The 15,300-nt window shown below is 45.6% G+C and overlaps 1 protein-coding gene across 3 annotated transcripts in view; it reads right to left on the bottom strand.

Moving 5' to 3' along the window:
* The window catches only part of HAUS6 (HAUS augmin like complex subunit 6), a 407,393-nt gene that overhangs the window by 164,928 nt on the left and 227,165 nt on the right, over positions 1 to 15,300 (bottom strand). For all 3 annotated transcript variants that reach the window (XM_086961463.1, XM_086961465.1, XM_086961464.1), the window contains exon 11: positions 52 to 154. In XM_086961463.1, coding sequence (XP_086817589.1) covers positions 52 to 154 — 103 coding nt within the window. The remainder of the gene's footprint in view (positions 1 to 51; positions 155 to 15,300) is intronic.

Genomic DNA, 15,300 nt, shown 5'->3' with positions numbered 1-15,300 from the left:
CAAATCAAACTGAAAATATTTTACATGTACATATTCAATCATATGGCCTACCTGAAAATGACGGTGGATACTGGCAAAATACACTACTTTTCAGGGAATCTTTTTCAGCTGGTTCAAATAATAAATGTGCAACAGAGGTTTCAAAGCCAAGCTCCTATGATAAAAAGCACAACTGTTAGCAAGGAACCACACTTTCGCCATAAAACCCCTACCCTCAGTTACTTTATATCCTAGTCAAAGTTGATGAGCACAGTGATCCAACTAAAAACCTATTTAAACAATGAAGTATCCATGAAAAAAGCCCCCAAATAAGATGGATTTTCTGCAAAAAGTATTCCTCACTTTCCCCGAGCTACTCCCAGAAAAATAAAAAAGGTTTCGACATTACTTTGCTCAAAGTTACCATTTAAATTTGAATAATTATCCTTTAAATTGCAAGACAGTCATACAGTATCTCGATTCATACAATGGGGACTTAAACTTTGCCTAGTGCTTGAGAATTTCTATAGCCCAGTTACTGAAATAAGACACAAAAGTTCTACTTTGAAAAAAAAGAATATGTATACAATTGTAAAAACATTGTTTCTATAAATGCCACTAACAGAAAGTTCATCAATACAAAATGTGCAACCTCTAAAAAAAAATAAAAAAAAATACGTGTTGTATACTTGATTACATTTATTGCATCTGGCCACTTGTGTGCTCGTCTCTATAACAATATGTCGAAGTAAAACAACTGTTGAAATTTGATCAATTCAGACGAAATCGAAAGAGCCAGTAAAATTCCTCTAAGTGCTATCTGCTTTTTCACAGAGTGAATTTTATATAGTGGCAGCATAAGTAGTAAGAATGCTTTAGAACGAACATGGGCTCTAATCATTCACCAAACTCACCTTTATGAAGTGCGCATGCAAACATTCTTGTTGTAACAATCAACTCTGGTTGAACTAGCTGCCATTCGTTTGACTATTCAACATACATTACAATACGTTTTTGCTATTTTTAAGCACTCAATTTTGGCAGTGCAGAGAACGAGTGTAGAAAGGTAATGTGATTTAAACTAATAAGCTTGGAAACCAGAATCCGTGACTGAGTCCACCTTCCTAATTCAAGCTGGCTTGCCTATATATAGGTTTTCCTGATTGACCAGTACCATTGTAAGCCTGAAATGGCTTAGGTCAGAAACCACTGCTTGACAGGACACTGCATTTCAACCGCACTAGTCTTTTCATCCAGTGCAATCAGAGATGGTCTACAGTCCAGTAGGCAGTGCAAATGCGGAGGTTTCAACATAAAGTCGTTGTAGTGGTTTTGCAAACTAAAATATTGAGTAAGAATAACTGTTGTCCCCTTAGCCAAAAGCGCACATTTGCCATTTTTAGGTTTTGACTAGCAATGCTTACGAAGTAAGCATTCGCTAGAAAAAACCTAATGAGAATAGTATATGGGGCTTGTTAGGTTTTGACTAGCAATGCTTACGAAGTAAGCATTCGCTAGAAAAAACCTAATGAGAATAGTATATGGGGCTTGGAATCCGCCCCATCTTCTATTGGCTAGCTCCATAAATGGAGCCTAGCCATTGGACGACGGGCCTGTCAGTCAATGCCGGACCAGATTCGGGGGCGTTCCCGAGAATTTTTGGCTTTTGGCGACGTCACGCGACGTCAGCCAAAAGCCGGGAACGCCCCTGAATCTGGTCCGGCATTGCCGACACCTGATTTTCGAGTATTTTGTCCGCTGGCAGGTGCCCACCCTGCCAGGGACCTTGCCGCTGTTGTGGTACCCCGAGCATGTGCCCACCTCGCTTAATATTTAGATTTAAGGCCGGTGCCCACCCGGCATTGCTCCGTGTATTCACCGCCGCGGCCCCGAGTGAGAGGAGGAAGCAGCGCCCGCCTTCAGGCCCGGGCCGCGCTGGGATTGGCCCAGCCGGCCGAGCCCCCTTCCGCGTCATCGCAGGAGGAGGAGGAGAGAGCCGGAAGGAGGAAGCAGCCTGGCCCCGTTCCCGCCCCCCTCCCGCTCTCCGTGTCTCCGGCCCCGTTCCCGCCCTCCTCCCGCTCTCCGTGTCTCCGGCCCCGTTCCCGCCCCCCTCCCGTGGCTCTAGTATAGCCATTATGTGAAAATCAAGAAACCGTAAGAAAGAAATGCCATCACGGGACCACTGGGGATCCCGGCCCTCAAGTGAATCATGTAGCAGCAGTCTTGCATGGCCAATGGGTTGAACGAAAATATCACTGCTCGGGCCCTGGTGATAGTTTTGAAATCTGTGTCGAACAGGGGTGAATCATGATAATACCAATGCCCTAATATCAGCCTCATCAAAGTGGTAATCTGTGCCGAGCACTGACTGTGCAGTGGTGGAGGGAATACCGATGCCGTAATGTCATCACCCTGGTAAAGCGTTAATCTGCTCTGAGTTCAGCTGTGGTGTTGCTGCTCTGTCTGCATTAACCGGTCTGATCACATAGCGACAGTCAGCAAAGCAGCACGCCTTTCATTGGACCGCCCTGTCGACCAATGGAAACGCAGACTTCTTTCAGCGGGAAAGCAGTGACGGAAAGACATAGGGGGAGAAGGGTGGCTCGAAGTGCTGAAAATAGCAGGAAAGAGACATTGCCACAAAATATGCTCCCTAACAGAGCAGGGACGTAGAGAACCAATGCTTTGAGACGCAGAGAAGCAGAGACACAGAGAGGGAAACAAACAGAGAGGGAGAGCCCAATGGCAAGGCGGGCACGAGGATAGGGAGCCAGCAGAAGAGACATTTTAGGAATGAGGGTACTGAGAAACCGGCACCGCCGGCCGTAACAGGAGCCGTGGCAGAGCATGGGGATAGGGCGAAAGAGGGACAGAAACCGCAGCGTAAAGGGAAACTCGGAATGGAATGGGGCAGATGTGTTGTGTCCTTAACATAATTAGCAAAAGTATTGCTCGATGCCTCAACTGTGACGATGTTGTTGTAAATTATGTCAGGAGATATTTTGTTAACATACATAACACAGAGAAGAGGAGTGAAGAGACACCATACTGCCAAAGCAGAGCGAGAAACAGCCATGGCAGAAGAGAGACCACCATAGCAGAAGAAACAGTGAGACAGCCATTGCAGAGGAGAGAGACAGATGTAGCAGAAGAAACAGTGAGACAGCCATATCAGAGGAGAGAGACAGATGTAGCAGAAGAAACAGTGAGACAGCCATATCAGAGGAGAGAGACAGATGTAGGAGAAGGAACAGTGAGACAGCCATTGCAGAGGAGAGATACAGATGTAGGAGAAGGAACAGTGAGACAGCCATTGCAGAGGAGAGAGACAGATGTAGCAGAAGAAACAGTGAGACAGCCATTGCAGAGGAGAGAGACAGATTTAGGAGAAGGAACAGTGAGACAGCCATTGCAGAGGGGAGAGACAGCTGTAGGTGAAGGAGCAGTGAGACAGCCATTGCAGAGGAGAGAGACAGCTGTAGAAGGAACAGTGAGACAGGCAATGCAGAGGAGAGAGACATATGTAGCAGAATGAGCAGTGAGACAGCCATTGCAAGGGAGAAAGGCAGCTGTAGGAGAAGAAACAGTGAGACAGCCATTGCAGAGGGGAGAGACAGCTGTAGGAGAAGGAGCAGTGAGATAGCCATTGCAGAGTAGAGAGACAGCTGTAGGAGAAGGAACAGAGACAGCCATTGCAGAGTAGAGAGACAGCTGTAGCAAAAGGAGCAGCGAGAAAGCCATTGCAGAGGAGAGAGACAGCTGTAGAGAAGGAACAGAGAGACAGCCATTGCAGAGTAGAGAGACAACTGTAGCAGAAGGAGCAGCGAGACAGCCATTGCAGAACAGAGAGACAGCTGTAGCAGAAGGAGCAGTGAGACAGCCATTGCAAGGGAGAAAGGCAGCTGTAGGAGAAGAAACAGTGAGACAGCCATTGCAGAGGGGAGAGACAGCTGTAGGAGAAGGAGCAGTGAGATAGCCATTGCAGAGTAGAGAGACAGCTGTAGGAGAAGGAACAGAGACAGCCATTGCAGAGTAGAGAGACAGCTGTAGCAAAAGGAGCAGCGAGAAAGCCATTGCAGAGGAGAGAGACAGCTGTAGGAGAAGGGACAGTGAGACAGCCATGGCAGAGGAGAGAAACAGCTGTAGGAGAAGGAACAGTGAGACAGCCAATGCAGAGTAGAGAGACAACTGTAGCAGAAGGAGCGGCGAGACAGCCATTGCAGAACGGAGAGACAGCTGTAGCAGAAGGAGCAGTGAGACAGCCTTTGCAGAGGAGAGACGGCAATGGAAGAAAAGAAAGACAGTCAGAGAGAAACTACGGAAAAACAGAGGTCCACTGCAAACCAGGGAAATAGCCACGGCTGAGCTGAACAGTGAGACAGTCATTGGAGAACAATGAGACAGTCATTACAGAACAATGAGACAGCCATTGCAGAACAGAGGAGCCCAAGGTCAGCTATGACAAGGCAGAGAGGCATGAGATTCTAAGGTATGAATGAGACATTATGCCAGGGCATAGCTGGGAGATGAGTAAGTAAGGCGGGAGGTGATTTATGGAGCTGTAAACGTGGCCTGGAAGGGAGCCCTGGAGGAGTCATTGTGTGGGGAGCTTTGTGTGGCTGTGTGTGTGGGGGGCTTTGTGTGGCTGTGTGTGTGGGGGGCTCTGTGTGGCTGTGTGTGTGGGGGGCTCTGTGTGGGTGTGTGTGTGGGGGGCTCTGTGTGGGTGTGTGTGTGGGGGGGGCTCTGTGTGTGTTTGTGTGTGTCATTTGCGAGAGATAAAGCTAGTGGCATTGTAAATGACAATGCCATTTATTTATGTTAAAAAAACATAAATAAAAATAATGTCAAGAGCAATGCCAATAGCTCTAACTTTAACAAAGGCAAAACCATTGCATTGTAAATGCTTGTTAGGTTTTGCCTGGCGAAAAGATGCGCTCTGCTCATCTTTTTCGCGCAGGCGAAAACCTATTGAGATGTATACGGGAGACAGGAACGGCCTCCGTCTTTCATTGGCTAGCCTCATAAATGGAGGCTAGCCATTGGAAGACGGGCCTGTCCGTCAATGCCGGACCAGATTCGGGGGCGTTCCCGAGATTTTTGGGCTTTTGGCTACGTCAGCCGAAAGCCTGTTCTCGGGAACGCCCCCGAATCTGGTCCGACATTGAGCCGGCACCCGCCTTCCTGCTTGCGTGAGTGCTTTGTTTTTGCCTTATGTCTGTGTGTGTCTGTTCCCGCTAACCCCCCCCCCCCCTCCGCTGTCATTCGGCCGATGGTAAAGAGCGCTCAAAACTATGATCCTAGAGCCTGTGAGCCCGTGTACGAGATGGGGCAGATCTATAACAGGCACACCGGGAGACTGATCCTTGGGAAAAGACCAAATGATCACATAGCGATTGATGTTCTGGTGCACGCAGCGTGGTGTCTGTCACGGAAGACAATCTAGTAAGTGCCTGCCTGGGATTGGTAATCGCTTACAAGTTAAGTAGCAACTCACTTAAAGTTGAGGTGCTAAGCGTTTTAGAAATACTATTCAGTTTCTCTATGCCCCCGAGCAGTTGTGCGTTAAGTGTTTACCCCACGATGTCTCCACTGCTTTCAGCAGGTTTGCACTTGGACAGTACGTGTAAGTGACAGTTCAGATTCCTCACGAGAACGGGATGCGAGACCCTCATCCTGGTCATTGTGAAAAGAAATAGATGCCCCCGTAATTAATAGGGGAAACAGTCCTCTCCTCCCTAAAGTACTCCTCCCCCCCCCCCTCCGCTGTCAGTGTGTGGCTGTTCCCGCCCCCCTCCCGCTGAAGACCTTACCGTCCCCGACCGTCAGTGAAATAATTAACCACCCCCAGGGCGAAGCTCAAATGTGCTTACTGTTCAGTGGCCCAGCATGAAAAAGTAAAATACGCAATCATGCATGCGTGTATAAAACATTCCTTCCTTGAACGGATAATTACCTCACCAGCGTGAAAAAACTAAACAATGACTTGTTTTGGCAGCTGAGTGGAGTGGCAGGGGTACACTACCAACACTTACACAACGTGTCTTTATAAGTTTAAAACTGCCCGATTTTCACTTGGGCCGCTTTTTTTTTGCTATTAGATTCGCTATTGTGGGCACTTTAATTTTGAAAGCCTGGCCTTTTTTCTGCTCCCGTCGGTCCCTGGTGAGAGATGTGCGTTATGTCCAGAGCTGCCAACTTTGCAACTAGGGAAAAGGGTTCGAGTTTTGGCGTGGGTTCGAGGTCCTGTGATTCTGGGCAAATCATTTTAATTTTCCCGTGATGCCTACAAAAAAATGTGTTCTTGTGTACTTATGTAACTGATGCTGATGGAAAGCGCTCCAATATCTTCGGGTCGAGTTTGTGCTGAATACAACTGGAAAAAAATGTGTTCCCACAGCTCACTTGCAAAACTGGGGCGATTGGTAAGGCAGGCACTCTGGAATGGGCTTGTGTCTGAGATGAAGCCATAAGCTGCCTTTTGGCCAGGGTGGTGGCCAATTTGGGCTGTCTCAGATGCCGCCAGTGGGGGGTTGAGCGGCCTTTCCCAGGCAGATGGGCATCTATTAGGGGGAGGGTCTTTCCGGCTCTCTCACTGAGCCCGCCATTAACGTATGCAGATTGAGCAGTGGGCCCCACTTCCAATCAGGTGTGGTTCGCCATTATGAACTAATCCGTGCACAAAGAGTGCAGAGTGCAGAGTTCAGAGTGTGTGGGTGACTATGTGTGTGTGTGGGTGGCTTTGCGTGTGTGGCTCTGTGTGGGTGTAAAATGCAATAGGTCATGCATTTGCGAGCGATTAAGCTATTGGCATTGTAAATGACAAGGCCATTTATTTATGATTTTTTAAAAAAAACACCCAAAAAAAAATGTCATGAGCAATGCCAATAGCTCTACCTTTAATATTGCTGAGACCATTATATTGTAAATGCTTGTTTACACTGTCACCCTGCCTCGGAGACACACATTTCTCAGTCAGTCCCTTCAACGATCAGTTGGAAGTTGCCAAAACCCATTTTTTTTACTTTAGACACGCAAATATCCGGTTGTATATTATTAGATATGTTGAGTAGCCCATCGAGTCTGTTTGGGTTTTTCCTTTTGCTTTTCATGTTAAAAATGCGAACTCGAGCAGCGGAAAACCCAGAAAAAACGTGAGCAGGCGGACTACTCGCTTGTAAAAAGCTTTCTGAACTTCCTAGTCAACTGCTATTAAACGCGTAAAGTGTATACATGTTGTATGTGGTCGTTTTTAGGGTGTGCAGGCAAAAATGGGGGTAAAATTGGGGTCTGCAGTGCTACACGGTGAGCTCTCCTAGATATCAAGTGTGTATATTACTGTTTTAGATCAGACTCCCTGACAACAAAGGTGGTGACAAAGTCAGACGAAAAAGAGAAGTCTATTGGATTTTTGCCAGGGGTACTTTTAAAAAAGGATTAAACGCTGAAATCCCGTGGGAGAATGCTATAACCTAAGTTGACAATCTTTAATAGAAAGTGACTGGTCTGTTGTTCCAATATCTCTTTAAACCTATATCACCGCCCTTTACTTAGATACCCTCCCTTTTCCCTGTAGAAATTGGTTCTGCATAATGATTGTTATTCACTATACAACTACATGATCGTGTTCTACTTGTGACACGAATCCCCGATACTAATTAACTGTATATCTATATCAGCATCTATTACATATCTATGATCACATTGGCATATTTATATGTCGACTTATATATTATGATTTATCCTTCATTGACCATTGTCTATATTATCAATCTCCATAAAACAAATAATTAGTTTGTTATATTGGCTTAAATTGGCCTTATCCGGTTCTTTCGTTTTTTCTATTCGACTTTTAGACCTGTCAAGACCAGCAGCTATTTATAGCGCCATCTTGTAATGAGCTACTTCACATCATTTCATCATATATATCACCATTATCATCATACTCTGGTACATAGTCATTCAGCATTGTTAATTGTACCATTCGACACTCAGTTCCGTTAATGCCAGCAGCTATATATAGCGCTATTTTGATTTGAGCCGTTTTAACGAGATATCGTATTAGATATCACTTCAATTAACGTACTTTAGTACGTGTTTATTGCCTCAGTTATACTCCTGCCTATCCTTTAAAAATATAGATACGGGCCTTAATTTATATATTAAACAAAGTATGATGAATCACTTTTCATGTCCGATTTCAATATAATGGTGGCGAACTCCAGCGCCATTTTAGAACGGTCTCGTCTGTGTTTATTTTGTGGGATCAACAGTCCAACTTCTTTGTCTACCATCGTATCGCTCTTTTCGCACCAATATCGGAGCTTTAAATATAAGCCCAATATCAGCTGATTTACCTTTACGACTGGAGGATCCGATGTAACGATCTTTGTCCGCTTTGGAGCAGCACCATCATGCTGTCCGTTTGATTCTGTTCTTGAAACAGGTAAGAATCAGAGAGAATAGTCGGTAAACTTCCGTATTCCGCTAGATACATACCCAGTTACTTTTCATTTTTTTCACTAATCCTGTTAATATTAATTACGACCAACCTGTAAACCTTCCGCTTATCTTTGCAGTTTTAATACTTTCGTCATTTCCACGAGCGCCGAGTATCTCGATAACTACCTAGAATCCTGTTTAATATATCCGTCAGAAATACCATAGGTATGTGTTCCTTTCTTATCATTAATCTTAAAATATAGAGCACAACCACCGTCCATGTTTTCAATGGAGCACAATCACCCTGAACCTCTCCATTTATTTATTTTCTCAGTTTTACCTCTTTCATCGATACGCCTGGTTTTTCTACAATGAGCAAGGATCACTAATGATACACCATATAGAAATACCAAAGGTATGTGTCCGGGTCCCTTGACACCTAGCGAATACCATTAGATAACAGCCATCTTATCCTACCTAGACTAGGAATTCACCGTTTCCTATGTCTGTTATCTTCTGCCTTTCATTAACAGCCTCGGTTCTCCAAACCATTTTTTTGAGAATTTCCTTTTTTTTTTTCTTTACAGTTTTACCTGACTACTCTACTTTTAAATTGCGAGAACTATTTTATCAATTAGGAGTAAGAATCCCGTTTGAGACACTCCTTGTGATTCAGAAAGGTGTTATCGCTTCTCCTTGTATATAGCAATAATCACGAGACAATAGCCATGCTATTCAACCTGGACAATAAACCACCTTGGTTTTTATTTTCTTTTGGTCTGTAATTGTATTCACATTTACCCATTACGGTTTCCTTTTAATCCCCACAGTTACAAATCAGGTGATTTTGTTGGCAATATCAGCATTCACAGCAAAATATGAAGCTCTATCTATAGAACTTCAGAGGTAATTTCCATTTACCCCTCTCTACAATAATTACTTTTCAGTGATTGAAGACTTACATGTTCAATAGACAGCGAGATAGACACCTTATTTCATAGTATCTTGTCTTTGTATTTATATAGCACCAGGAATGCTTAGTTGATTCAGTGATCATCGCACAAACCTTGCAACGATACCCTTGAGATTTTCCCCTTTGACATCAAGTGGATAGAATAAGACGATATACACACTATATAAGGTAATCTGATTCATCCGATGCTAAGTTTTCATAGACATACTTTGGATTTAGTAATAGTCAGGGTACTTTAACACGATTAGCAAAGTCTATACCTGTTCATTATGGCACCATGTGTTCAAAGTGATTTGGGAAGTTACTAAATTTCGAATTAGCCCATCCTTTTTTTGAAGACTATTTGCATCAACAGTGATCAGGTATTAGCCTTAATCAAGTGGCTCTGACTATGTAGATATTAAGATATCCACAATAGCTAAAACAGTATATCAGTGAATGAGTATTATATGAGTAAATAATGCTATCCTTGATTATTAGAAACTTTGTGTGTTATAATTTCCTCTACAAATAAGTTTGGATAAATCCATTGCTAAACTTCGTAATATCAATCATGATGTATATAACATTAGCTTTCTGAAATGGATAAGTACTGTTCAATGAGTCTGTGAATATCTGTCAATCAAATGACATTAGATGACCAATATTTTGTAATGTCAAAATCTAGTATGTTGTGAAGCTGGACAAAGGCATTAGGCATAATATGAATTTAGATGTTATAAGCCTGTAGCTATGCTATCCTTTGTTGTTGTTTTTTTTTTTTTTTTTTAAAGAAAAAGAGCATGTTAGATAGATAAAAAATAACAAGCAATACATGTCATTTATATATATTTTTTCTTTACAATTGCTTCTCTAGATTATCAGCAGAGAGTCCTGAAGAAGGCGGTTTTCTGCCGAAACGCGCGTCGAGTTGCTTCATAACTGTATTTTCATGTTATTTAAATATATGAATGTATTGTTTTCCACTATGTGCATAATTTTTAGGAAATGTATTATATTTTGACACGTTTATGTTGTTTTTAAAGAATGATATTTTTATTGAGATCATATAGTTTGCTTTCTATATGATTTTTAATCAATACTTATTAAACATATAGTTATATACATTTTCACTTTTTTTGTCCATTCTTCACACTTACTGATTTTAATTATTTGGTCATTCAATTTTGGGATGTCCTAGGTTTTTTATCCACATAGGTGTTTACCCTGCCCTAGGAATCTATATTAGTACCCAGGGGGTCCTTGTTTTTCTCACATATGTTACTGTTTTAAACACATTTTTGGTCTGGCAATAATTGTCAGTATGGAACTAATTAAGTTCTATCAAGCCCTGTGTGTGGTGAGGAGGGCCCCTCAGTGTTATACATGCTTTTACGGAGGTTTAGGGACCTTGTTGCTTCATTGCTGATTGGGCTCTGAGACGACCATCCTGCCTAGTTGCCTGTTGTAAATGGGTATAAACAATAAACGTCCGATTATGGTGCCGGTTGGACCTATCCCCCCTCAAGAACACAAAGAACCTACTGACATTTTCTACCTGAAATAGACCATCTAATTTGGAAAGACCATCTAATTTGGAAAGACCACCCTGTGTCCTTCCGGATTTTATTTTCACCCAGTCACTAATCTCAAACTTATACTCCTTTCTCTCCATGCTCACATTTGTCCCCTTGCCTCCTACACCATTTCAACCTTTCAGCCATGCAGGGACCAATTTAGTACCAGGTAAGCATCACACATCTATTGAAATGGGGGTCGCAGTGTGTGGGGGGGCTCGCAGTGTGTAGGGCTTGTAGTGTGTGGGGGGGGTCGCAGTGTGTGGGGGGCTCTGTGTGGGTGTGTGTGGAGGGCTCTGTGTGGCTGTGTGTGGGGGCTCTGTGTGGGTGTGTGGGTGGGGGGCTCTGTGTATGTGGGGGGGGCTCTGTGTGTGTGTGGGGGGGCTCTCTGTGGGTGTTTGTGGGTGTCATTTGCGAGAGATAAAGCTAGTTGCATTGTAAATGGCAATGCCATTTATTTATGTTTTTTTAAAAAAACAAATAAAAATAATGTCAAGAGCAATGCCAATAGCTCTAACTTTAACAAAGGCAAAACCATTGCATTGTAAATGCTTGTTGAGAATCTATGTCTAAGCCAGCTCTTGGAGCAGACCTAGGAGGAAAAACTGCTTGGTTCCAGGCAATAGCTTTCAGTTTCGATGCCTACGCAAGTATCAAACTTTCTATCAGCCCTGCTCATGTACCCGCAGTTTCTGGGGTAATTAAACTGCAGCAAGGTGCTAGCTGTGCAGCCCTTTCCAAGTCTGAGATTTTGGCAAGAACAATAAAAATTGTCCGAGAGGAGAGTTAGATCAGCTTTACTTCAGGTATTGCTTGCAGAATATCATCCAGGTTTGGATTACCGTCAGTCGATTGAAATGACACATCCACATAGGAAACCAAAAAAGTGCCCGGTTTTGTACGAAATACAAAAGTAATTGTAATTGCATTTATATAGTGCTTACTACCCCTGATGAGGCGTTGACACGCTTTTTCGGCGAGTAGCACGCTTCTCCGGAACCCATAAAGGATTAATGGTGAATTAGTATAGTGAAATAGGAAAGTAATTTGAGTGGTGGATATTAATCAGTTATTTGGAATGAGAAGGATAGCGGACGGATAACAGAGGGGAAAAAGGTTTGCATTTGTATAGCGCTCGTTACCCCGGATGGGGTGTTGAAGCGCTTTTTGGGCGAGCCGCACGCTACTCTGGAACCCATAAAGGATTAGTGGTGAATTAGTATAGTGAAATATGAAAGTAATTTGAGTGGTGGATATGTTAGTCAGTTATTTGGGTTGAGAAGGGTAGCTGAGGGATAGAAGAGGGACAGAGATAGAAGAGGGACAGAGGGACAGAGGGACAGAGGGACAGAGGGACAGAGGGACAGAGGGACAGAGGGACAGAGGGACAGAGGGACAGAGGGACAGAGGGACAGAGGGACAGAGGGACAGAGGGACAGAGGGACAGAGGGACAGAAGAGGGACAGAAGAGGGACAGAAGAGGGACAGAAGAGGGACAGAAGAGGGACAGAAGAGGGACAGAAGAGGGACAGAGGGACAGAAGAGGGACAGAAGAGGGACAGAGGGACAGAAGAGGGACAGAAGAGGGACAGAGGAGGGACAGAGGGACAGAAGAGGGACAGAGGGACAGAAGAGGGACAGAGGGACAGAAGAGGGACAGAGGGACAGAAGAGGGACAGAGGGACAGAAGAGGGACAGAGGGACAGAAGAGGGACAGAGGGACAGAAGAGGGACAGAGGGACAGAAGAGGGACAGAGGGACAGAAGAGGGACAGAGGGACAGAAGAGGGACAGAGGGACAGAAGAGGGACAGAGGGACAGAAGAGGGACAGAGGGACAGAAGAGGGACAGAGGGACAGAAGAGGGACAGAGGGACAGAAGAGGGACAGAGGGACAGAAGAGGGACAGAGGGACAGAAGAGGGACAGAGGGACAGAAGAGGGACAGAGGGACAGAAGAGGGACAGAGGGACAGAAGAGGGACAGAGGGACAGAAGAGGGACAGAGATAGAAGAGGGACAGAGATAGAAGAGGGACAGAGATAGAAGAGGGACAGAGATAGAAGAGGGACAGAGATAGAAGAGGGACAGAGATAGAAGAGGGACAGAGATAGAAGAGGGACAGAGATAGAAGAGGGACAGAGATAGAAGAGGGACAGAGATAGAAGAGGGACAGAGATAGAAGAGGGACAGAGATAGAAGAGGGACAGACAGATGGATCGAAGAGGGACAGACAGATGGATCGAAGAGGGACAGACAGATGGATCGAAGAGGGACAGACAGATGGATCGAAGAGGGACAGACAGATGGATCGAAGAGGGACAGACAGATGGATCGAAGAGGGACAGACAGATGGATCGAAGAGGGACAGACAGATGGATCGAAGAGGGACAGACAGATGGATCGAAGAGGGACAGACAGATGGATCGAAGAGGGTCAGACAGATGGATCGAAGAGGGTCAGACAGATGGATCGAAGAGGGTCAGACAGATGGATCGAAGAGGGTCAGACAGATGGATCGAAGAGGGTCAGACAGATGGATCGAAGAGGGTCAGACAGATGGATCGAAGAGGGTCAGACAGATGGATCGAAGAGGGTCAGACAGATGGATCGAAGAGGGTCAGACAGATGGATCGAAGAGGGTCAGACAGATGGATCGAAGAGGGTCAGACAGATGGATCGAAGAGGGTCAGACAGATGGATCGAAGAGGGTCAGACAGATGGATCGAAGAGGGTCAGACAGATGGATCGAAGAGGGTCAGACAGATGGATCGAAGAGGGTCAGACAGATGGATCGAAGAGGGTCAGACAGATGGATCGAAGAGGGTCAGACAGATGGATCGAAGAGGGTCAGACAGATGGATCGAAGAGGGTCAGACAGATGGATCGAAGAGGGTCAGACAGATGGATCGAAGAGGGTCAGACAGATGGATCGAAGAGGGTCAGACAGATGGATCGAAGAGGGTCAGACAGATGGATCGAAGAGGGTCAGACAGATGGATCGAAGAGGGTCAGACAGATGGATCGAAGAGGGTCAGACAGATGGATCGAAGAGGGTCAGACAGATGGATCGAAGAGGGTCAGACAGATGGATCGAAGAGGGTCAGACAGATGGATCGAAGAGGGTCAGACAGATGGATCGAAGAGGGTCAGACAGATGGATCGAAGAGGGCCAGACAGATGGATCGAAGAGGGCCAGACAGATGGATCGAAGAGGGCCAGACAGATGGATCGAAGAGGGCCAGACAGATGGATCGAAGAGGGCCAGACAGATGGATCGAAGAGGGCCAGACAGATGGATCGAAGAGGGCCAGACAGATGGATCGAAGAGGGCCAGACAGATGGATCGAAGAGGGCCAGACAGATGGATCGAAGAGGGCCAGACAGATGGATCGAAGAGGGCCAGACAGATGGATCGAAGAGGGCCAGACAGATGGATCGAAGAGGGCCAGACAGATGGATCGAAGAGGGCCAGACAGATGGATCGAAGAGGGCCAGACAGATGGATCGAAGAGGGCCAGACAGATGGATCGAAGAGGGCCAGACAGATGGATCGAAGAGGGCCAGACAGATGGATCGAAGAGGGTCAGACAGATGGATCGAAGAGGGTCAGACAGATGGATCGAAGAGGGTCAGACAGATGGATCGAAGAGGGCCAGACAGATGGATCGAAGAGGGCCAGACAGATGGATCGAAGAGGGCCAGACAGATGGATCGAAGAGGGCCAACCAGATGGATCGAAGAGGGCCAGACAGATGGATCGAAGAGGGCCAGACAGATGGATCGAAGAGGGCCAGACAGATGGATCGAAGAGGGCCAGACAGATGGATCGAAGAGGGCCAGACAGATGGATCGAAGAGGGCCAGACAGATGGATCGAAGAGGGCCAGACAGATGGATCGAAGAGGGCCAGACAGATGGATCGAAGAGGGCCAGACAGATGGATCGAAGAGGGCCAGACAGATGGATCGAAGAGGGCCAGACAGATGGATCGAAGAGGGCCAGACAGATGGATCGAAGAGGGCCAGACAGTTGGATCGAAGAGGGCCAGACAGATGGATCGAAGAGGGCCAGACAGATGGATCGAAGAGGGCCAGACAGATGGATCGAAGAGGGCCAGACAGATGGATCGAAAGGGCCAGACAGATGGATCGAAGAGGGCCAGACAGATGGATCGAAGAGGGCCAGTGATGGATCGAAGAGGGACAGTGATGGATCAAAGAAGAGGGACAGAGATCAATAGAAGAGGGACCGACAAATAGAAGAGGGACAGAGACAGATAGATAGTAGATGGACAGACAGATAGAAAAGGGACAGATAGATAGAGCGCTTTCACCCCTGGTGGAGTGTTGAAGCAC

The sequence above is a fragment of the Lissotriton vulgaris genome, chromosome 3_1 (assembly GCF_964263255.1).
Source record: "Lissotriton vulgaris chromosome 3_1, aLisVul1.2, whole genome shotgun sequence".
NCBI classification, from domain to species: Eukaryota; Metazoa; Chordata; class Amphibia; order Caudata; family Salamandridae; genus Lissotriton; species Lissotriton vulgaris.
Note: the sequence above shows the minus strand (reverse complement) of the source record. Positions and strands in the feature narration are given on the sequence as shown.